At 35.6% G+C, this 19,150-nt stretch overlaps 1 protein-coding gene across 4 annotated transcripts; it reads left to right on the top strand.

Moving 5' to 3' along the window:
- Positions 1-12,832: 12,832 nt before the first annotated feature.
- Positions 12,833-17,228, top strand: LOC132632071 (zinc finger protein CO3). Of its 4 annotated transcripts, none has more exons than XM_060347868.1 (4): positions 12,833-13,106; positions 14,966-15,442; positions 15,926-16,075; positions 16,866-17,228. In XM_060347868.1, the coding sequence occupies exons 1-4, from the start codon at positions 13,002-13,004 to the stop codon at positions 16,956-16,958; spliced, it is 825 nt and encodes a 274-aa protein (XP_060203851.1). In that variant the 5' UTR covers positions 12,833-13,001; the 3' UTR covers positions 16,959-17,228. The 4 variants fall into 4 exon arrangements, with proteins under 4 accessions (XP_060203851.1, XP_060203853.1, XP_060203852.1 ...); XM_060347870.1 differs by lacking the exon at positions 12,833-13,106 and adding an exon at positions 13,987-14,116; XM_060347869.1 differs by lacking the exon at positions 12,833-13,106 and adding an exon at positions 14,049-14,283.
- Positions 17,229-19,150: the final 1,922 nt, after the last annotated feature.

Below are 19,150 nucleotides of genomic sequence, written 5' to 3'. Positions count from 1 at the left end.
GCTATGATAAGTACGACCGGAATGATCCTACGACCGAAATCTCTAAGCTAAGGATCTAATATTATATGAAATTCATAAACTAATTTCTAAATCATATTTATATTTCCTAGTTATAACTTTATTTTCTAAGACTCCCAAAACCTATGACTGTCATCTAAAATGCCTACGATTTCATTTTTGGTTACTGTAACATTATTCTCCGTTGATAGTCTCACCTTAAAATACTTGTTCCTTCAAGGTGAGACAAAGCTATCACTAGCATTCCGTAAAGTAATCGGAGATCACCGACTTTATGTCACTCCGATGGATATATGATTTTCCTTGGCTCTCTTGTGTGCCTATATGATATATGTATATAAAACGGGTATACGTGTATGGATATGTATATATATAAGATAAAGTAATTGTATATGAGACAGGTATATGCATAAAAGATGAGTAAATGTATATGTATGTGTATATGGGGAAAAGGGAAGGGCCACTGTGATATCACCACCTGATCAGCTGGATTCCATCCTGGACGCGGGATGCCCGGACGCGGGATATGGGATGAGCCGTACGCGGCGTCTGTATATATATATATAATGTGTGATACATATGTGATGTACTATGTTGGGTCATCGTTGGGGAGGGGGTTGGGAGAGCCGATTGTATTCGGCGTCCGTAAACGTGAGCAAAAGATACCGTTACTGAAACGTACTGTTTTATTTCTGTACACGAGAATAAGTAATATGAAAATGTTGATTCCTATGCCTATGAAAAGAAACGTTTCAAAGACGGAAAGGCAAGTCTACATGACAGCCGGCCCGAAAAGGGGCCTCCCTATGTACAGGTTACGTTCTTGCCTCGTTATACGCGCTATGATTCCGTGATATTATTATTGATCGCACTCTATGTTACTGCTTGCATTGTTTTCCGTGCCTTACATACTCGGTACATTATTCGTACTGACGTCCCTTCTTGTGGACACTGCGTTCATGCCGCGCAGGTCAGCAGGTATACGGACCGGGTTTCTAGGGCTCTATCTGCAGCATTGTACAGCGCTCCAGTCGTTCCGGAGCCTCATATCATTGGTACTATTTTGTGTATGTATTTTCGGGCGCGACAGTACTCGGCCCTTTCTATGTATAAATGTACTATGTCTAGAGGCTCGTAGACAGATATACACAGTCAGTTATGTACAGTTTAATGTATTGTATTCTGAATGGTTCACGCTCCGGTGTGACGCGATATTAGAAAGATTACTGCTAATGTTAATGTGGAAAAAAATATGGCACTGTTTGTGCAGGATAACCAAGGGGTGCTCGGTACAAGTATCGGGTACTCGTCACGGCCCCTAGTCGGGTCGTGACAACTTCGGCCTGAATTATAGACGGGGCTTCCCGACGAGGTCTATTTCGGGCTTCCCGAGGGGCCCTAGCCATGAATTTAAGTCGATTAATGAGGATCTTCTCTATATACATTTCAAGGACGTTTAAAGTTATGCATTGTCTATAATCATAAGGCGCCTTCAAATAATCAGTCAAAGAATCATCGTCTTGAATGTACCACTGTCCATAACTAGTTACACCTTGCGGCGTAAATGACATTGGATATTGTAATCTATTATACAAGGCTTGGAGTAGTTTTGAGAATTTTAAGTCAAGTGGAAACTTAACATGGTATTTTGGGGAAGAATCCTAGCGCAAATTATTTTTCTCGAATATAATTTGTCCGTCCCAGAATAAAGAAACTCTAATTCTTGGAACATCTGTCATATTTTGAATAATTTAGGAGGAATACAAAATGCAAAAACTAGATGAAACTTCGAATTTTTTGCTTTTTTTGCCTTATACGAACTCGGTATTAATAGGATTTGAAGTTTGAATATAGAACCAACGCATGCATGCAATTACAATGTCTTGCAGTGTTACGTCAAATCAAATTAAGAACGGAGTGTTGCATAACGCATGAAATAACTGCGTTATGTCAGAATAGCGCAGTAAATTACTACGTTATTCTGTCACAACGCAGTAAAATACCGCGTTATGACAGTATAACGCAGTAATTTAATGCGTTATACTAGTATAACGCACTATTTTACTGCGCTATACCCCTACAACATATCGTTACCTCAACTGTCAAACAGAAAAACGTCATGATTCGAATCAAACTTTATATAATGTAATTTGACGAATAGTTGTTACCAACCACACAACATTCCACACAAAATTGAGTTACTATGTCATTTTTTTGACCAATTTAGAGATAATAGTCGTGTTATACCGTTCACTCCAGCAAACATATTTGAAGCAATGGGTAGGACCTGGGAACTAGATGATGATGATTTTCATTACTCAAATAACCGTAACGATATATTCAATCGAGAATACAATAATAAAATGAGAGAGGAGTGGGATTGGCGTGTTAGGGAGGCTGCGGCACTGGAGCACAAGTTAGCGTCAGTAGGGCTTAAACGCCCAAAAAAACGTACTATGTCAATGCCTCGCGGAACTCCACAAGAGTTTAATTTGGCTCTTAATCGTTTTCGCAAAGAGAACAATCGGATGCAAATACGTTACCATAGGGTAGAATATGGTATACATGGTGGCACTAGATTTAGATCCAAGTGGGATTCGGACTGTGAAATGTCCGATGAAGATTAGTATTTTTCTTACAATAAGGTAAGTAGGTAGGGTCATAAAGACCCCTCCCCCCCCCCGAGGGTACTTAGGGATTTGCAACTATATAAGTAGATCTTTCTTTTGTCATTAGACTACACCATATTCAATGTCGAGTAGTAAAAACTCAGCTTGGTCTTTACTCCTTCCAAAAGAACCAAATATCAGTGATGATGAGAGTTCAAATCGTAACAGTTTTTCGAGCGATACCAGTGATTTCAAACTAGATGAGCTAAATCCCCACGTTCTTACAGAGCGTAATGATGATTTCTGCAGTGTGAAATATTCAGATCCGCGGGAATATTATTGCGGTTTACGCCGAGAATGGTCATATCGGCTTGCCGAATCAGAACGTCTTGTTCGTGACTTGAAAAATCTCAACGCTCCAATCCCAACAAGGCACTCCTTAACCATGCCTCAAGTAGGTCCAGAAACTTGCGAGCTTGTCGTGCAAAGGATTAGAAAAGAAAACAACAGAATGCTGGCAAGACGATGTAGATTTTACATGCTAAAGTTGGCCGAAGAACAAGCATCATCAACCGGTAGAGAACTAACTGCTACTGAAAAAAGACGTGTCTTAAGAAACCGCCAATATTTTTCTGAGGACGATATGAGGACTTGTACTCTGATGATGATTAAGAATGTTGTAATTTTAGTTTTAAGTTTAATTTATGATTATGCTGTTATTTTGAAGAATATTAGTATGTTAAGTATTTTCATCTACTCAAAGTTATGAATGATGCAATTTAATTAAGTTTTTTTTTTTTGTATGAATGTTGCCATTTTGACTAACTTTTAATTAATTATTAATGACCAAGTTTAAGTATTCGTAAAGAACTTCAAGCTAATGTCACTGGGCCTTCAAATGAAAACGGCGTTCGAGCACTTTTCAATCACTAAAACGGCCATCTGAACTTTTGTGTATCCTTGATGTATTGATCCTACCTTATTAATCGCACAAAAATAAGTAGGATTCTATATAAAATATTGAAGTTTCGAGGTCCCGAAGCATGATTAATCTATGGTCAAAGTACTTTAAAAAGTGTAATGAAAGAAGGGTTAACCAAAAGGGCCGAAAAAAAAAAGGAGGGACACTATAGCGCAGTAAATTACTGCGCTATAGTAGTTAACGGAGCCGTCCCCGTTAACTGCTTTAGCGCAGTAAATTTCTGCGCTAAAGGTAGTTTGGTAACATTTTTTTTTATTGGAGTATTTTGGTTCAAAATATTTTTTTTGGGGGCATTTTGGTTCCGGACTATGAAATTGTTTGGACTTTACGAAGATCCAAATGACTATTGTAAAACTCCACAAAAAGGTCCACTTGATCTATAATAAGAAAAGGGTTTGATGCATTCACCAGTACCCTCCATATACAAACAATAAAATATACATTGAGCTGCGATTAAATTATTAAGCGTGATCACAGAAATGGGGACAATTACATAATAAATGATGTTGACGTTCTTTTTTGTACGCTTTCTCCTCATGAACACTCTTTGTTTTTCATGCCAATGACTGCCTTCTTCGGTCATCATTTTCAAATAATAATAACAATAATAATAATTAAAAAAAAAAAAGTGCTCGGTTTCCATTTCATTATTCGATTAAATATCTAATGCTCTTATTAAGATATGTATTTGGTAATTGTGCTCATTAAAATTATGACAGATAAAAAAAAATTATCTAACAATTTTTATCTCCGCTAAAATCAAAACTACAGTGTCTCATGATTTTCGTCCTTCATCATTGGTGTTAGGCCGGATGAGAAAAAATGTTTTTCTTCTTCCTTTTTTTTTTCTTTTCATTTCCTTAAAACCTAAAAACATTCTATAGATATTTACTTTTGCCTTCATGTGTGTTTCAGTATTCAAAGAACTGAATTCACTCTAAGCTTCCCTTAAGTGGACCTAGAGCTTTAAAGCTTGAATTGATCAGATTTTCATTTGGATAATAAAACGTTAAAAAAGAAAAGGTTAAAAAAGTCCTCGAGTTAGCAAGCTTTTGAAAGCCATAGAAGATGAAGTAATTTATACAATAGAATAATTAGAAATAACTATTAGTATATATTATATTAGAGTAATTAGAAAGTAGTCAATATCATACACAGTGCAATATCTTTATCAAATAAATTCGCCAGGTTTCAACTTTTTTTAATTTTATTTATTATTATTATTCAATTTATATGATATTATCTCCTTTTTATTATGTTTCAGAAAGAAGGACACATTTTTAAGAATTTAAGTTTACTTTTTATTTCTCATTACCGTTAATGACACGCTCTTATACATAAAAATGTCTACGTTTAAGACAAAAGTTATTAAGAATACTTTGATATGCTAACAAATTATTCTTGTTTTAATCTTTATTTGTCAAACACATCATATAAAATGAAATGGAGCAATTACATTATTCCAAAGGGTGTGTGCCATTATAACGGCTGCGTGCACATTATTCTGGTTTGATACTCAAACACTACAAAAAAAGGGGAATATTTTACAGAATATGGAAATTTCAAGAAAATGAATGTTTTGACGAGAAATCTCCCAAAGACAACCCGTTGTAAATAAACTAATGTAATCTATATATAATATAAAGCTAGGCATAGACAAGGTGATGTGGCACCTCTCTATGACCTCCAATCCTATTTATCCTTTTTCTCCTTTTTTTGAATTTTTTCTCATTTTAAAATTAATTAATGGGTTATACTAAAAGGCCAATAACACAAGTCAAGAAAGAAAACAAGGTCACGATGTCACCTAATATTAAAGCAGCCCCCAATTAAAGTCTCATACATTACTGCCAATATGCGTTTCGATCCTTTCTTATCTTAGTTTTATCCGTTTTCAGTTTGTGTCCTTTGGTATCTCATAGTAACTAATTACTACCATCTTCCTCCTTGATACTAATATTATATATGATAATGCCAACATTTCCGGTCACAACTTCCTTTTGATTTTTTTCCTTTGTTTTCTTTAAAGTGTGCATTTTTATGGAAGTAAACGTTTTCCAATTCGGTGATTAACTTTGAAATGTATGCTTCTAGGGTAAAAGGGCTTTGCATCGCACAAAGTAAAGAAAAGACTCCGGTTTGCAATGTTCATGGCAATTATTTGTTCTTGGAATCATTACTTTCAAGGCTCACATAATATAATTTGCAATCATATCATATTATTTATCTAATATATAGGAGTATGATGTATTTTTATATATCTTTTGATTTTTGGTAACAATGTTGTGCTTTGTTTCCGTTACTAGTAGTGAGATATTAGTATAGCTTTTTAGTTTGACGTGTTCAATTTACTTTGGCTTTTATTATAGATTAGAAATTCTTTGCAAAGAGACACTCTATTTTCCTATTGATGTTTCTGATTTATTGGAGACAATTTAATGTTTATGCAAGATTAACATTGAAGCATGGTGAGCATTTATCTCAAACACGTCACTTATTCATCTAAATATTGTTATTTGTACTTGTGTAATATAAGTTCCTTTTTCCTTTTCCCTCAAATGCCTGAACACTTTATAATATGCAGGGACGGACCTAGGTAGAGACAAGGGGGTTCGTCCGAACCCCTTCAGCAAAATATTACACTATAGGTATAAGGTTTTTTTTTAACGTATATACAGTAGATGTTGAATCTCATTGACTTTTTTCATGTATTTACTTCTTTATATTTTTTAACCCCTTAGTGAAAATCGTGTCTCCGCTCCTAATAATATGTAAATGATTGATTTATCATCATGGATTGGTTTGATTTGCAATTGAAAGTCCAATATTTCTAAAAGTTATCAATGGGAACATATTTCATGTTAGGTGCTGAGAGTAACAGTGATAGTAATTCTTTGGCCAAGAATTTACAGTTTTTTGGCATTCTCTTCTTCAATCTTTTCACCTTTCTGTTACTTTAAAGATATTATATGTGACTCTTCTCTAACATTTATTCTCATTAATTTCTTTCCTAATTAATTTGCACACCAAAAGACTTGAAACATATGAACTTATGATTATTCTCTTTAAAGTAAATGGGGTAACCATCTTTTACCCAGGCAACATTCCAGGTAGGGAGTTGTAGCTTCATTTCTCCATCCAAAGTAAATGAAGTAACCAATTTTCAATTGCGGCTTACAAATCTTATGTGACACTTTTTTTTTTCTCTTGTATTTCTTTTTTCAAACTACAAGCAGAACAAAGTTGCTAACTAGAGACATTAAATTTTTTAACTTTTGCAAGTCTCCTATAATGCTTTTTATATTACTAACATTACTAAAAGGATTTTTTTATTTCAGCTTAAGGGTGATCATAGAAACTCAAATACTTACAATGAGATATGAAAGTTTTGATTAATATATACAACCGTTTTTTTTTTTAATTATATGAAATTATAACCTGTGAATTGCCAAATGATTTTTTTTTTTTAATAAAAGTCCACTAGGCTTTTGGCCTAGGGCTAATTTTATAAATTTTATCAAAAAATCCAGAAGTTTGTACAACTCTAGCCAAAAGGCTAATGAAAATACAAAATTTAAACTAATGATCAAATTAAGACTTATAACTTGTCTTAATTTGATATTACAAATTGTTAAAAAATTACTAATAGAATGAAATTTGAAATAATTGCTCCATAAAGAACTTCTGTTTCTATATCTCACATGCTTTATATTTGGCCCTCTATATGCACCAAGGCAGTACATTTTCTAACTAATGACCAGTTCTCAGTAGGATGAGCATCCCGGGGTGCTAATACCACCAACTAAGAAACAACCACTAAATAGAAACTGTATGCCCATGTGTACTCAAGAGGTCTGTTGTGTTTCATGTGCTCAATCATTTGGAGCAGTAATTCCACTTCATGTCATTTGTCAAACGTGCCTCCAACCAGTTGCAATTTATGCTGGTAAAACTTCTCAACATCCTGATTACACTGTGTTTCGCTGCTTGTTGGTATTCCTTCAGTGTGGTTGTTCTGTGGTACCTGTTGAATTAAAATCCTCCATTTATGTTAGTTTGTGTACCTGCAACCATTAGCAAACAGTTAGTGTAAACCAAATCCTTCACATTCTCCTCCCAAAGGATTTGAGTGTGAGGACCTCCTTTTGTCCCATCTTCCCCCTATATTCAGTCTCCTTAACATGATCTAATTCTTAGACAGGGCAGCTGTAATTTGTCACTGTTCACAATTCTTTTACAGTGGCTCTCCATGTCATGAAAGGAATTGAATTGTATGTCCCCTGTGTCCAAAGCTAAATTAGCCAAGTGATCTGCTAATTTGTTTCCTTCCCTATAAATATGCTCTATCACCACCACTTTTTCCTCACTTATTCTCCAAATTTCTTCCACCATAGTAATGATTTGCCAAGGAATTTCCCATGTCCTTTGAATAGAGTTCTTCAGCAAAAGTGAATCTGTCTCTATCCTTATTTGATCCCATTGACTGTCTTTTAAATACCTGAGAGCCTGTAAAATGGCTAGGGCCTCTGCCTCGGTGTTGGTGCTTTGAAGATCCTCTATTTCTCTGGCCTGTGCTTGTATCACATCTCCCCTTTCATCCCTTACACAAAAGGCCCATGAACTCCTACCCGGGTTTCCTCTTGAGGCTCCATCAGTATTGACTTTTATCCATCCAATATCTGGAGTTCTCCAAGTCACTGGTGTTACTCTTATCTTTGGAGAATATCTCTGTAATGCCTCAACAATCACACTCCAATTATATGGTGCATACCTAAAATTTCTCCTTCTCACCTTCATGAATTGAATCAAAGTATGCATCACCTGGTAAATGAGCTTTGTGATTGACACCTTCCCTTCATGTCTCATAGTGTTTCTCCTCTTCCAGAGTTCCCAAATAATAATTGCAGGGACAACTTGGTTGATGCATTTGGCATGTAGTCTACTAGGCATATCCCACCATCTGTTAATTATTTGGGTAACTTGCAAATTCTCAGTATTTATTCCCACTGGTCCACAAAAATACTTCCAGATGGCTTGAGCTGTTGGTGAGTGTAAAAAAACATGGGAGGTATCTTCCACTTTTGGATGTTGACAACAATAGTATCTGGAAGGGAATTGGTGTCCCCATTTCTTCAACTTATCATCCAATGGTAGCTTGAACTTCCAAAATCTCCACATAAAAAAAGATATCTTTATTGGTAGTCCTTTGATCCACATCTGCTTATACAAATTACTGGGGTCTTTTCTTTGTCTGAGCAATTGAAATGCAGACCCAACTGTGAATTTCCCCCTCGAATCTAATTTCCAGAAAGCCTTATCTGCTTGGCCATTTTCATTTGGTGGATTAATGTGCTGCACAATATGGTCTGCTAGATCCTCAGGAAGGATTCTTCTTAGCAACTGTTCATCTCATTGCCCCACTTCTGCAGTTTCTTTTACAAGGATGATTGTGGGATCACACTCAAAATCTGGTGGAGTAATATGGTATAGGGCTCCCAGTCCTGTCCAATTATCAAACCAAAAATAAGAATTACCTTGTTGAAGCTTCCACCATATCTCATGTTCCATCTCATCTCGGTATTTAATCATCTTCTTCCACACATAAGTACCTGATCCGCTAGGGGCTATCACAGCATGAAACTTCTTTAAGTACTTATTACTCATGAAAGTTCTCCATAAGGATTGTTTGGTTCTCATGTTCCACCACAGTTTAGCAAAGAGGGCTTTAGATATATCTTGTAGGCTTCTAAACCCCATGCCACCTTCTTCTTGTGGGTGACATAAGGTTGTCCAAGTTGCCCAGTGCTTACTTGAATTTCCCACAGAGTTGCTCCAAAAGAACTTAGCAAACAATCTATGAATCTGAGCAAGTATAGCACTAGGAGGGTCACAAGCGGATAGTAGGTGTATAGGCATGCTCTGTAAAACATGTTTAATCAGTGTTGTCCTTCCTCCAATAGATAACAGCTTACCAGTCCATGAGCTCAGTCTATTCTGAATCTTTTCTATTATCTCCTTGTAGTGAATGTTCCTTCTTCTCCCATAGTAGATTGGTACACCCAAATATGTGAATGGAAAATCCTTTTTAGGAATCTGGGTGACAGAAAATACCAGCTCCTTAATGTTATGAGATGTCAAATGATGCATATAAACAACACTTTTCTGCTTGTTGATCTTCTGACCACTCACCTTCTCATAATTACTCAAAGTCTTCATCACTAATCTCATAGACTGTTCATTAGCAGAGGTGAAAATGATAGTATCATCTGCATATGCCAAATGATTGACATATGGACTCCATTTTGGCATCCCATATTCCTTGTACTCATCCTCAGTATGCAGTGTATTGAGAGCCCTAGACAAACATTCTGCAGCCAAAATGAATAAAGTAGGGGACAGTGGATCTCCTTGCTTTACTCCTCTAGATGATTTGAAGAATCCATGAGGTTGCCCATTAATCAGAATGGAATACCAATTATTTGAGATAACTCTAAACACCAGATCAATAGTAAATTCACCGAACCCCATTCTCCTCAGGACTTTAGTTAGAAATAACCATGATACTCTGTCATAAGCCTTTTCCATGTCAAGCTTAATGATAACATTTGCAGGCTTTCCTCTAATCCTAATATCATGTACAATTTCCTGAGCCAACAGAATGTTTTCTACAATACTCCTGCCTTTAACAAATCCTGATTGCTGAGGTGAAATGATCTCAGGTAGCAGATATATCAGTCTTTCATGAATGATTCTTGAAATAACTTTGCTAGTGATGTTACTCAAGCTGATTGGCCTCATATCAGAAAATGTATTAATTTCTTTCTTCTTTGGTATCAAAACCAAATTGGTACAAGTTACATACCTCGGGAGTTCATGCCCACAGAAGAATGATCTCACCATGGTCACCAAGTCATTTGCAATAATTTCCCAACAAGCTTGGAAAAATCTTCCTGTGAAACCATCAGGACCCCCTGCACTGTCTCCATTTAAACCAAAAACTGCTCTTTTCACCTCTGCTTCATCTGGCATTTCATAGAGTTGTTGATTTTGTTCTTCTGTAACCATTTTAGGAATCTTATCAAGCATAGAGAAATCTGTAGGGATATTTTCCTCTTTGAATTGGTCTGAGAAAAATCTGATTGCTTCCTGTGCAATCTCCTCTTCAGTGTCCAGCCATGTACCTGTATGATCTTGAATTCTCTGTAATTGTAGCTTTCTTCTATTTCCATTGACATGAGCATGAAAGAATTTTGTGTTCCTATCTCCATCCTGAAACCACAGCATCCCTGCTTTTTGTCTCCAAAATTTTTCTTCAATAGCATAAAACCTGATCAGATCAGCTTGTACCCTTTGTAGCCTTTCCCTGTTAAGCCCTGTAGGATTCTGTTCAAATTCTTGCTCATGCACCTGCACCACTTCCTCCAGAGTTGCAATTTGCTTGAAGATATCACCATAAGTGTCCCTACTCCACTTAGAGAGAGCTCTTCCCACCTTTTTTAACTTATTATGAAAGTTAAAGAAGGGGTCTGAGCCATAAGATTCCACCCAATTTTCTTTGATTACATCTAGAAAAGATTCATGCTCCACCCAAAAATTAAGAAACCTGAAAGATTTCCTAATTGGTCTACTATCTGCTCTCATATTTACCAGCAAGGGGGAGTGGTCAGAACCTTGTTTAATGAGATGCTCTACCTCCAAATTAGGAAAACAATTCTGCAGAGCCTGATTTCCCAAACATCTGTCCAGTCTTTTAAATATACAAGCCTCATCCGATCTCCCATTCCACCATGTGAACATACTTCCAGTAAAACCAAGATCCATCAGTTGGCAAATGTCTATACATTGTCTAAAATCCTCTATTTCTGCAAACTGTACAGGAAGACCCCCAAATTTCTCAATGTCATCTGTAATGACATTAAAATCCCCACCCACAAGCCATGGGATGGTGATGTGTGAAGACATGTCATATAGATCCTCCCATAGAGCTATTCTCCCACTTCTATCAGTACTCGCATAAACAACTGTAAGCACCAACTCTTGCCCATCACCCAAATGAGTGAATCTACAGGATAACAGTTGTTCTGTATCTCTCATTATTTCTACTTGAATTTCTGCATCCACAAAAATCCAAATCTTCCCATTCACATTATGCCATGATGTCCCCATATTTAACCACAATTTGTACATGTCAATATGTCTAACATGCTGGAAAGGCTCTAGTAAGGCAACATAATTAAAATGTTTCTGTCTATGCAATAGTACTACCCTCTCAAAGGCCTGTTGAGTGTTTACAGACCTTATATTCCATATTAATGATTTTTATCCTTTTGCTAAGCCATTATTTTCTTATTTGAAGGAAAGCATCATATGCGACTCCCATGTCTTTTTTTTGGTGATGTCATTTAATTTATTTTTAGAGTTATTGTTCTTATGAGTAATTGGTGCTTCTTTTTTCTAGCCCTCTTCTACTTTTCATCTTTTATCACTTGGTACTTTATATGTGTTGGAACAATTTTTATATTAATAAAAAAAGCTTTTCGTGATGCAGGAGTTGATATATATGTTTTGACTAATATAATTGTCATCAGGTAATTTATGTAACTTATAAGAAATTTTAGATAAATAAGAAATTTTATGATGACATAGAATTCTTAACCAATATTATATTAAACCGCGTAAAGCGCGGGTAAATTCACTAGTCTATTAATAATAGGGTAATAGCTAATAAATTGTTCGGCAACTAACATTTATTCTTTCGTCCTTGTTTTCATTCACATGTTTTTGTATTTATGCATGTATACGACCTTATAGAAGTTAATATTGTAGTGGTAAGTAGTAATTTTGTAGTGGTAAGTAGTACTAGTACAAAGATTTTGTCATGTGGGACTATACAAAATCAAAGTCGTGAGGTACATCATTTTTGTTTAGACTTGCCCAAAGATAAGCCTACCTATTTAATCAGTTTTAATCTGTCAAATCACTGATAATTGTAGCGAATTTAATTCATCAAGTTGGACTAATACCTAGAAAATGACCTTTTGTAGGCTGCTAGCTTTTGGTGTGATTACATCATTATTTAATTCCCTATTGAAACTCTCTATTTTTTTTAATTGCTAAAATTCTTTTTCATGAATGAAGACTCCAAGAACCAGCCAAAATTAGATTCTTTTTTTAACCCTTTCTTTACTTTTTCTCTCTCTCTCTCTCTCTCTGTTGAGCTGCTTGTATTTCTGCTATATGCTATAGTAACTTACTTTTGTTTTTTGCTCTGTTTTGACACCTATAAATTCCCCCCCTTCTTCATTGAAATACCCCTTATTTATTCTATTGACACATCAGGAAAAAAAGGGTTTTTAAGCTTTTCTTGAAAAGACTGTAAAATAAGAAAAAAAATGTATGCAGAGACAGGGTTAATGTTTCCTTATTTTCAGAGTTTCCCATCAGAAGTTCAACAACTTGAAGATTTTTGTTGCTCTCAAGAACCAAATGTCTCAATGGTAGTTAGCCTTAAGCCTATTCTAGTAGAATTTTTTGTTGTCAATTGTGGGGTTTTGTTCCTTTTTTTTTGATTTTTTTTTCATAGGCATTTTTTTGATTCTTGAAGTTGCAAAAGATTTGAACTTTGAAAAATGTGAGATGATGTAGACTTAGGGTTAGTAGGTTTTCAGTTTTGGATTTAAGTGTGGGGCTGTAAACTTAGGGTTACTGATTTTAATCTTTTAAGGTGAAAAAAAATCTGGTCTTTAGAGTCCAAATCCCTCCAACTATATATATATATATATATATATTTTGTGGGGGATTGAAGCTTTTTTCCTATAGTTTTTACATGTGATTTGTGAAATGAAGGATAAAGAACCAATTTTGCTTCCCTTTCCTCAGTAATTGGAGAAATGAAGGACAAAAAATCAGTTTTTTGTGTTAAAATCTTCCTGTTTTTGCTAATTAAATAGGAGTTGTTGAATTATTAATGGAGACAGTATTTTGTCTGCTATCAGAATTGACTAAGAGAAGAAGAACGAGAAATGTTTGATTATTGCTTGGAAAAATCTCTTGATGTGTTATGCTAGTATTATAGAGTTCAAATTGATAACATGTAAGTTTCATGGCATGTGCTGGATCTGTATATTGAACAAAGAGAAAGAAGTCAGAATATCAAAATCATCAAGTTCCGTGTTCATTATTCTATTTGCCTTCTTCATATAAAAGAAAAAAACACATAAGTGGCCACGACTTACTTCCCATGTATTTCCCTTTTCTTGATTCTTCATTTCCTTTTTGGGCAGCCAAGTTGTCGTTAAGGCGTCACTTTTTCACCCCACTTAAAAGAGTTGAAAGATTGAGGAAAGTTGGAAAAAAGAGAAAAGTAAAAGTTAAGTTTTCACCTTTCTTGTTAGAGGATAAGGACTTCTGTTAAGTCTCTCCTATACTCTCTTGTAAGAATTTTCGCAGTTTCTAACTCTAATGCCTTTGGGGGCATAAAGGTTAAAAGATTAGTAGCTTTCGGAAGGTAGTAAGAGAACCTATTTAGTATGAGGAAACCACTTAGTTTAAGTTATTTTTACATGGAAACATCAAATTCATGGTTGATTCGGTCGGATCTTATCTTTGCCTGAAATGTACCAACGACAAGAGTCGATTCTCTTGTCATTAGTTGTTGGTTTTGTTCTTTTTCAGGTTTGTTTAACTTAATGGACATTATTGGGTTTCCACTATCTGTATGAATGTGCTCTATCTCTGTCCATCTCTCCGCTTTTTCTTTCTTAGGGGTGTATGCAGGCTGAATTTCTTGGAAAGTTGTTTAGTTCTTTTACTCCACCTTTTATTAACTTTATATGCATAAGAGAGATAACCAAGTGCTACCATTGTCTATCACTGTTCCTCAATTAATTATCTGTTCGTCACAAGAATCCTTGTTCCTTTTTCTTCCATTAAGACAAGAATCCGTGTGCTCTAGTTGTCAGAAATACCTGATGGTGAGCTGATGATAAGTTATATAAAAGTTCATGTGGTTTATATTTGTGCTTCTGCCATGACACAAATGTCAAGTCCCTTTGATTTGCTAAAAGTGATGGTGTACTTTATTAATATATGTCAGGTTTGAGTGATCTTGACAGTCTGATTGCATTTGAGTGAATGATTTTTTCTACTCTACTTCTTTATTGTTGGTGTATTTAAGTTAAACTCCTCGCCGTGAAGCATCAAGTATGACATTTAAATGCCATGATGAGTTGACAGCTCTATGCCTTTGAACTTTGTTGTGCTAAATATGTGTACCCCAGATGACAATTTGAAGCATTTTGTTTGCCATGTTCGTTATAGCTTCGATGTTGAATTCTTATGTGGGTAATCTCAACAGGGATTGAACATATCAGAATATGATCTTGGGGGAGAAGGGGATCTCTTTAAAGCTCCACAACCAATTATTGAAGAACCACTGATGGGCCTTGATCCTATGACTGCTGCTATTTCTATGATTTCTTGTTCAGAAGATGCCATCTCCCCACAGGGACTCCAAGTTTCGGATCTAGAAACTTCTTTTGAGAATGAACAGCTCCTCAGTGAAGTTTTTTATGAATGCAAAAACGATCTATTTGGAAAAGATGCATTTGATATGCCGCTCTCTGAAGTCTTGGACATGAAAATTCCTATTGTGAAGGCCGATGAAAACTTGGATTCTGAGGGATCTTTCCAGAAAAGTATTAGTTCAGGGTGTCTAAGCTCCATGGACTGGATGCATGGACCTCCAATGAGACCAAATTTTATAGATTTTGGTGGAATGGACTTCGGAGCTGCTTATGGTATGCGAAGAGCATTCAGTGAAGGAGATATAAAGGTCCATCATTACTTACTCAGTTACTCTCATGTGTTGTTTCTATTATGATTTATTTGTGTTCCATCTTTGTCCTTGTTTATCTCTTTTGGTAAAGCTGAATTAGTATTCTTTATTCTTTAAACAATGAAAGTCCCTTTTCTTTATAGTTTGATATCAATGTTTTCTTGTTAACATCTAAAAGGAATCAGAGATAAACAGTCATTCTGTCCATCAGGATAATATAGATTTATGATCTCGAGTCATTAATTGAATTTTGAGAGTAAGAACAAGATAGTTGGAAGATCTATGTTTTAGTAACATAAAAGTGCCTCTAGTATGGTTATAGAAAAGGTATTGAATTCAATGATATTCTCAGTAATTCTTGTTAAAGTGAACTGGTTAAATGATGATTTGAGGTGTAAATGATAGTTGAGAAATGTATAGATATTTTTGGCCTATTCAACAAAATGGGATTAGGTTACTGATACTGAGTTTGTACTGCAGACTCTGGGTAATGGCAACATAAATCTGATCCATTCTCCACGGGGTCAACCACAGACTGTCGGAAGTTCCACTTCTGAAACCCTTCGCAAGGAACAGCTCTCCAGATACCGGAACAAGAAGAATAAAAGGAATTTTGGCAGAAAAATCAAGGTATTGCCAACAATTTCTTTTCTCTTTACTTCTAATAATTAGCCTGGTGCTGCAGTTCCAAACTTTTGAAAGTGTGAAATTGACTTGAATCAAACCATACATTTGGTAAGAAGAGGGACCCCCATAGAGCTTCTCTCTTTGATTTTTAGGAAATCTATGTCAAGGGGCGGAGGCACGTTGATTCAGTCGGTGTCATCCGACACCGCTTGGCAAAAAATATTTTCGACTTTTATGTATATGTAAATAATGTGCGAACCTAAATAGTTACTACATAAGATAAATGAAACCGCTTGTCAACAATGGCTCTCAGTTTTACCATTGAGGTCAAAGGGATAGAATCCTGCCAAGCCCTTTTGACTTATAATTTTTTTAGCTTTCTTCCAAAAATTACTGTAGCCACCAGGTTTTGATCCTTTTGACTCGTACCCTAAAAAGGTAGCTAAACAATGTGAACCAGCACCTACCATGGTTGTGTTTGTGCAAAAAATAATTTATTATGTAGAGAGAAGATTTCAAATAGTTGTTTTGTGGCTTATATAGAAAACGAAGTGCATTATGGGTACCTTTCAAAAGATGAAAACTCGTTATGAAGTGCATTATGGGTACTTTGAAACGTGTTTTTGTAAATTATGATATCGCTATTTATTCACTTGGTTCATTTTTTAGAATATTGACACCGCTTACTAAATTATGATATCGTTACATTAGTGTTATACTTGAAGTGAGGTATGCATGTAGTGAAGAGCAACAAAGGCGAAATGACTTATGCGTTTGTTATATGTTTTTGCAGTATGCTTGCAGAAAGGCATTGGCTGATAGCCAACCAAGGATCCGTGGAAGGTTCGCCAAGACCGAAGAAATTGACACATCGAAGAAGCATTAACTGATTAACTGTCTATGAGTTGGGAGAATTAAATAGTAAGGTAGTAATGGGGGGAAAAGTGTTCACTGGTTATATTAGATGCTGATATAAATAGCAAATGGAAGCTAGCTAGCTTTAGATAGGATCTGCTTAAATAAGCTGGGGGATCCATCCGACATCTTTGCAAGTTTGTTAAATCTTTGGGTAGCGGCAATAATCTTTGTAGATGAGACAAACCGACTAGTGTTGTATATAGTGTTTGTTAAATAAAACCTTGTTATTAATGCTGCCCACCTTTTTCCATTATTGATCACCATAGGATTGAGTAGCGGCTCACTTATAGAGATGCTACCCCGTATCCTACTCCCCTCCCCTACCCCACCCCACCCCCACCCGCCGCCACCGCCTACAGTTGAGTCTATTGTATCAATCATTGCTATTTAGTTTTTTTCCATTTGGATCCTTTTGACTTTCATATTCAACATATAGGTGCCTTTGTTAGGGAACATTATACCCCTCAATGTGGGATTTCCTGATATAAATTTGGATTTAGTCGAGCCCCAGTGCTTGTACTGAACACTAGTTGGAACAAAAAAAAAACTTAATATTTTGATAATATTTTAAACTTATCAGTAAATTTCATTTAGACATTCCAACTACGGCAAGTTTCAATTGAGTACCTAAATATGTGATAAAGTGTTCTTATTCGACACTTTTGGTTCAAATTTCGGAAAAAAAATTACGCTTGTTCTCAAGTGCCAATTACATAAATAAGTAAGCCACTTAAAATGTCACTTTCTTTACTTATAAACATTAGCAAATATAAGCCATAAGAGCCTGTTTGGATGGACTTATGCCTATAAGCTGTTTGCAGCTTATAAGTTAAAAAAAATAAGTTGGAGTAGTCTAACTTATTTTTTTTTTGGCTAAAACAGCTTATAAGCTGCTTTAGATAAGTTAAGTCAAATGGGCTCAATTATTTTTTTGAGTTTATTTTAAGCACAAAATGACTTTAAGCTGGCCAGTCAAACACTCAAAAAAGCTAAAAACAGCTTATAAGCAACTTATAAGCCAATCCAAATGGGCTCAAAACCTCAAGCATGTTCCAATTGAAGCCAATGTGTAAAATTAAATGAGAATGACATATTTTATGTGGTCAACTTAACTACCTAATAAACGCTGAAGACCAAGCGCAAAGTTTTTCAAGAATTTCAATTCAAAGTGTCTAATAGGAACATTATATTATGTGTTCATGTGATCAATTAAAACAGATCATAATTCGAGTATCAAAATGGAAGTTACTTGCTGATTGTTTGGAGAACCTTAAAGCCCACGGGCCAGCCGTTTTATCCCGTATGACCTTCGAGTGGGGTTTGGACAACTCTGCAATACTTTTAGCTAAACCATGAACAGTTCCTATGTCGAATCCTATTTTTGTGGGCGCAAAACACAGCCCAGTTTCTAAATATAGGGGATTGAGCCATCGCGTGTTTTGGACTAATATGAGTACTCGATAGACAGGATTACCAAATTCAACAAGGAAACCTTAACCGTACTTTCTTGAAAATGAAGTGGATTATGAAATTTATTCGTTTTTCTTTTTATCACTACTTCTTAAACCCCTCGATTACACGAGATATAGATGTTGAATTCATTGAAGTCCGCGTCCACTTCTCGAAGGGATATTGTTGTTAAATGGTAAAGACCCAACAAAAGAACAGACAACATACGGTCTCTGCTAAAGTCATAGCAGTAAACGCTTCATAAGGAAGCATAAGAATACTCCATAAAAATGTTATAATAGCATCAGCCCATTTATTGTCTTCTACGGAGTTCATTTGCTTGCATTCGTTCTAATATTACAATAAACTCGAATCTCAATGTCGCCTATTATTGGTTTTTAGTCGGTTGCGACGTTATGATTTTCATTAAGTAGTGTCAAAATATAAATGAGTTAACCCACGAAGATGCCAAAGAAAGTCAATATATAGTATATATACATATGATTTTTTTATTTTTTTTTAAAACTAAGTGCCACTAAAACAGTGGCTTATTCATAGCACAAACAAACAGAATAGTTTTACAAATGGGGGAGGAACAAACAAAAAAACTAGACTTCCGCCATTGTTTGTAGCCTTCTTTGGATTCCTAGAGTCAGATTTCCAGACGACCCACAACGGTTTGGTGAGAAAGCCGGCAGTGTCCAAGATCAT

This window comes from Lycium barbarum, chromosome 3, assembly GCF_019175385.1.
Source record: "Lycium barbarum isolate Lr01 chromosome 3, ASM1917538v2, whole genome shotgun sequence".
NCBI lineage: Eukaryota > Viridiplantae > Streptophyta > Magnoliopsida > Solanales > Solanaceae > Lycium > Lycium barbarum.
This window is presented reverse-complemented; position numbering and strand designations above follow the sequence as displayed.

Coding starts and splice junctions, on each gene's coding strand:
- LOC132632071 (XM_060347867.1), top strand. CDS start 14,442: ATGCATAAGAGAGATAACCAAGTGCTACCATTGTCTATCACTGTTCCT. Junction 14,583..14,965: donor GTTGTCAGAAATACCTGATG/GTGAGCTGATGA, acceptor TAATCTCAACAG/GGATTGAACATATCAGAATA. Junction 16,076..16,865: donor ATTTTGGCAGAAAAATCAAG/GTATTGCCAACA, acceptor ATGTTTTTGCAG/TATGCTTGCAGAAAGGCATT.